This window comes from Penaeus monodon, chromosome 27, assembly GCF_015228065.2.
Source record: "Penaeus monodon isolate SGIC_2016 chromosome 27, NSTDA_Pmon_1, whole genome shotgun sequence".
Classification (NCBI taxonomy): Eukaryota; Metazoa; Arthropoda; class Malacostraca; order Decapoda; family Penaeidae; genus Penaeus; species Penaeus monodon.
The window spans coordinates 37,334,021-37,334,550 of record NC_051412.1 but is presented as its reverse complement, the minus strand read 5'-3'; the positions used below and the strand labels follow the sequence as shown (position 1 = coordinate 37,334,550).

The 530-nt window shown below is 43.6% G+C and overlaps 1 protein-coding gene across 1 annotated transcript in view; it reads right to left on the bottom strand.

Annotated features, from left to right (window-relative positions):
* LOC119590514 (probable glutamate receptor) overlaps positions 1 to 530 on the bottom strand; it is a 7,378-nt gene that overhangs the window by 3,385 nt on the left and 3,463 nt on the right. Inside the window, exon 7 of the mRNA XM_037939162.1 lies at positions 285 to 413. Coding sequence (XP_037795090.1) covers positions 285 to 413 — 129 coding nt within the window. The remainder of the gene's footprint in view (positions 1 to 284; positions 414 to 530) is intronic.

The following is a 530-nucleotide window of genomic DNA, read 5'->3' as shown; positions in this document are numbered from 1 at the left end:
GCTGTTGATTTATACAAGAAGTGGGAATGTCGAAAAGGCTGAACGCCACAAAGTCATATTTAATTAAATTGATATGTAGTCATGTTCTGAAAGCCTTTGCATACAAAAGATAACCAGTGAACATGCAGTGGGACTAAGCAACACTGAAATACCCGTTTCCTCACTAACCATCACATAAATATTTCTAATCATCACAATTCATGTCATCAAATTTATTTTAGTTTACGCATACCACACCCTAAGGCCCCCATGAAAATAACCCTTGCTCTCACAACCTCCCTTACCTTCCTCATGGTGAAGAAATCACACAGGACAGCCATGCGTTCCCTCTTGATCCTCTCTCTCGCCTCGTACGCATTCACGACCAGCGTCCCTTTGTCGTGGATCGTCTTGTACAAGCCCGAAGTGGCGTCCTGGCGGGAGAGGAACGTTGCTTCAGCGCCCAAACCCACGGAGACGGAGAAGGAATACTATTTTTTGTCAGTTAGCATATGTATATTCATTAAATGGGAGAGGAATGTGTGTATGTG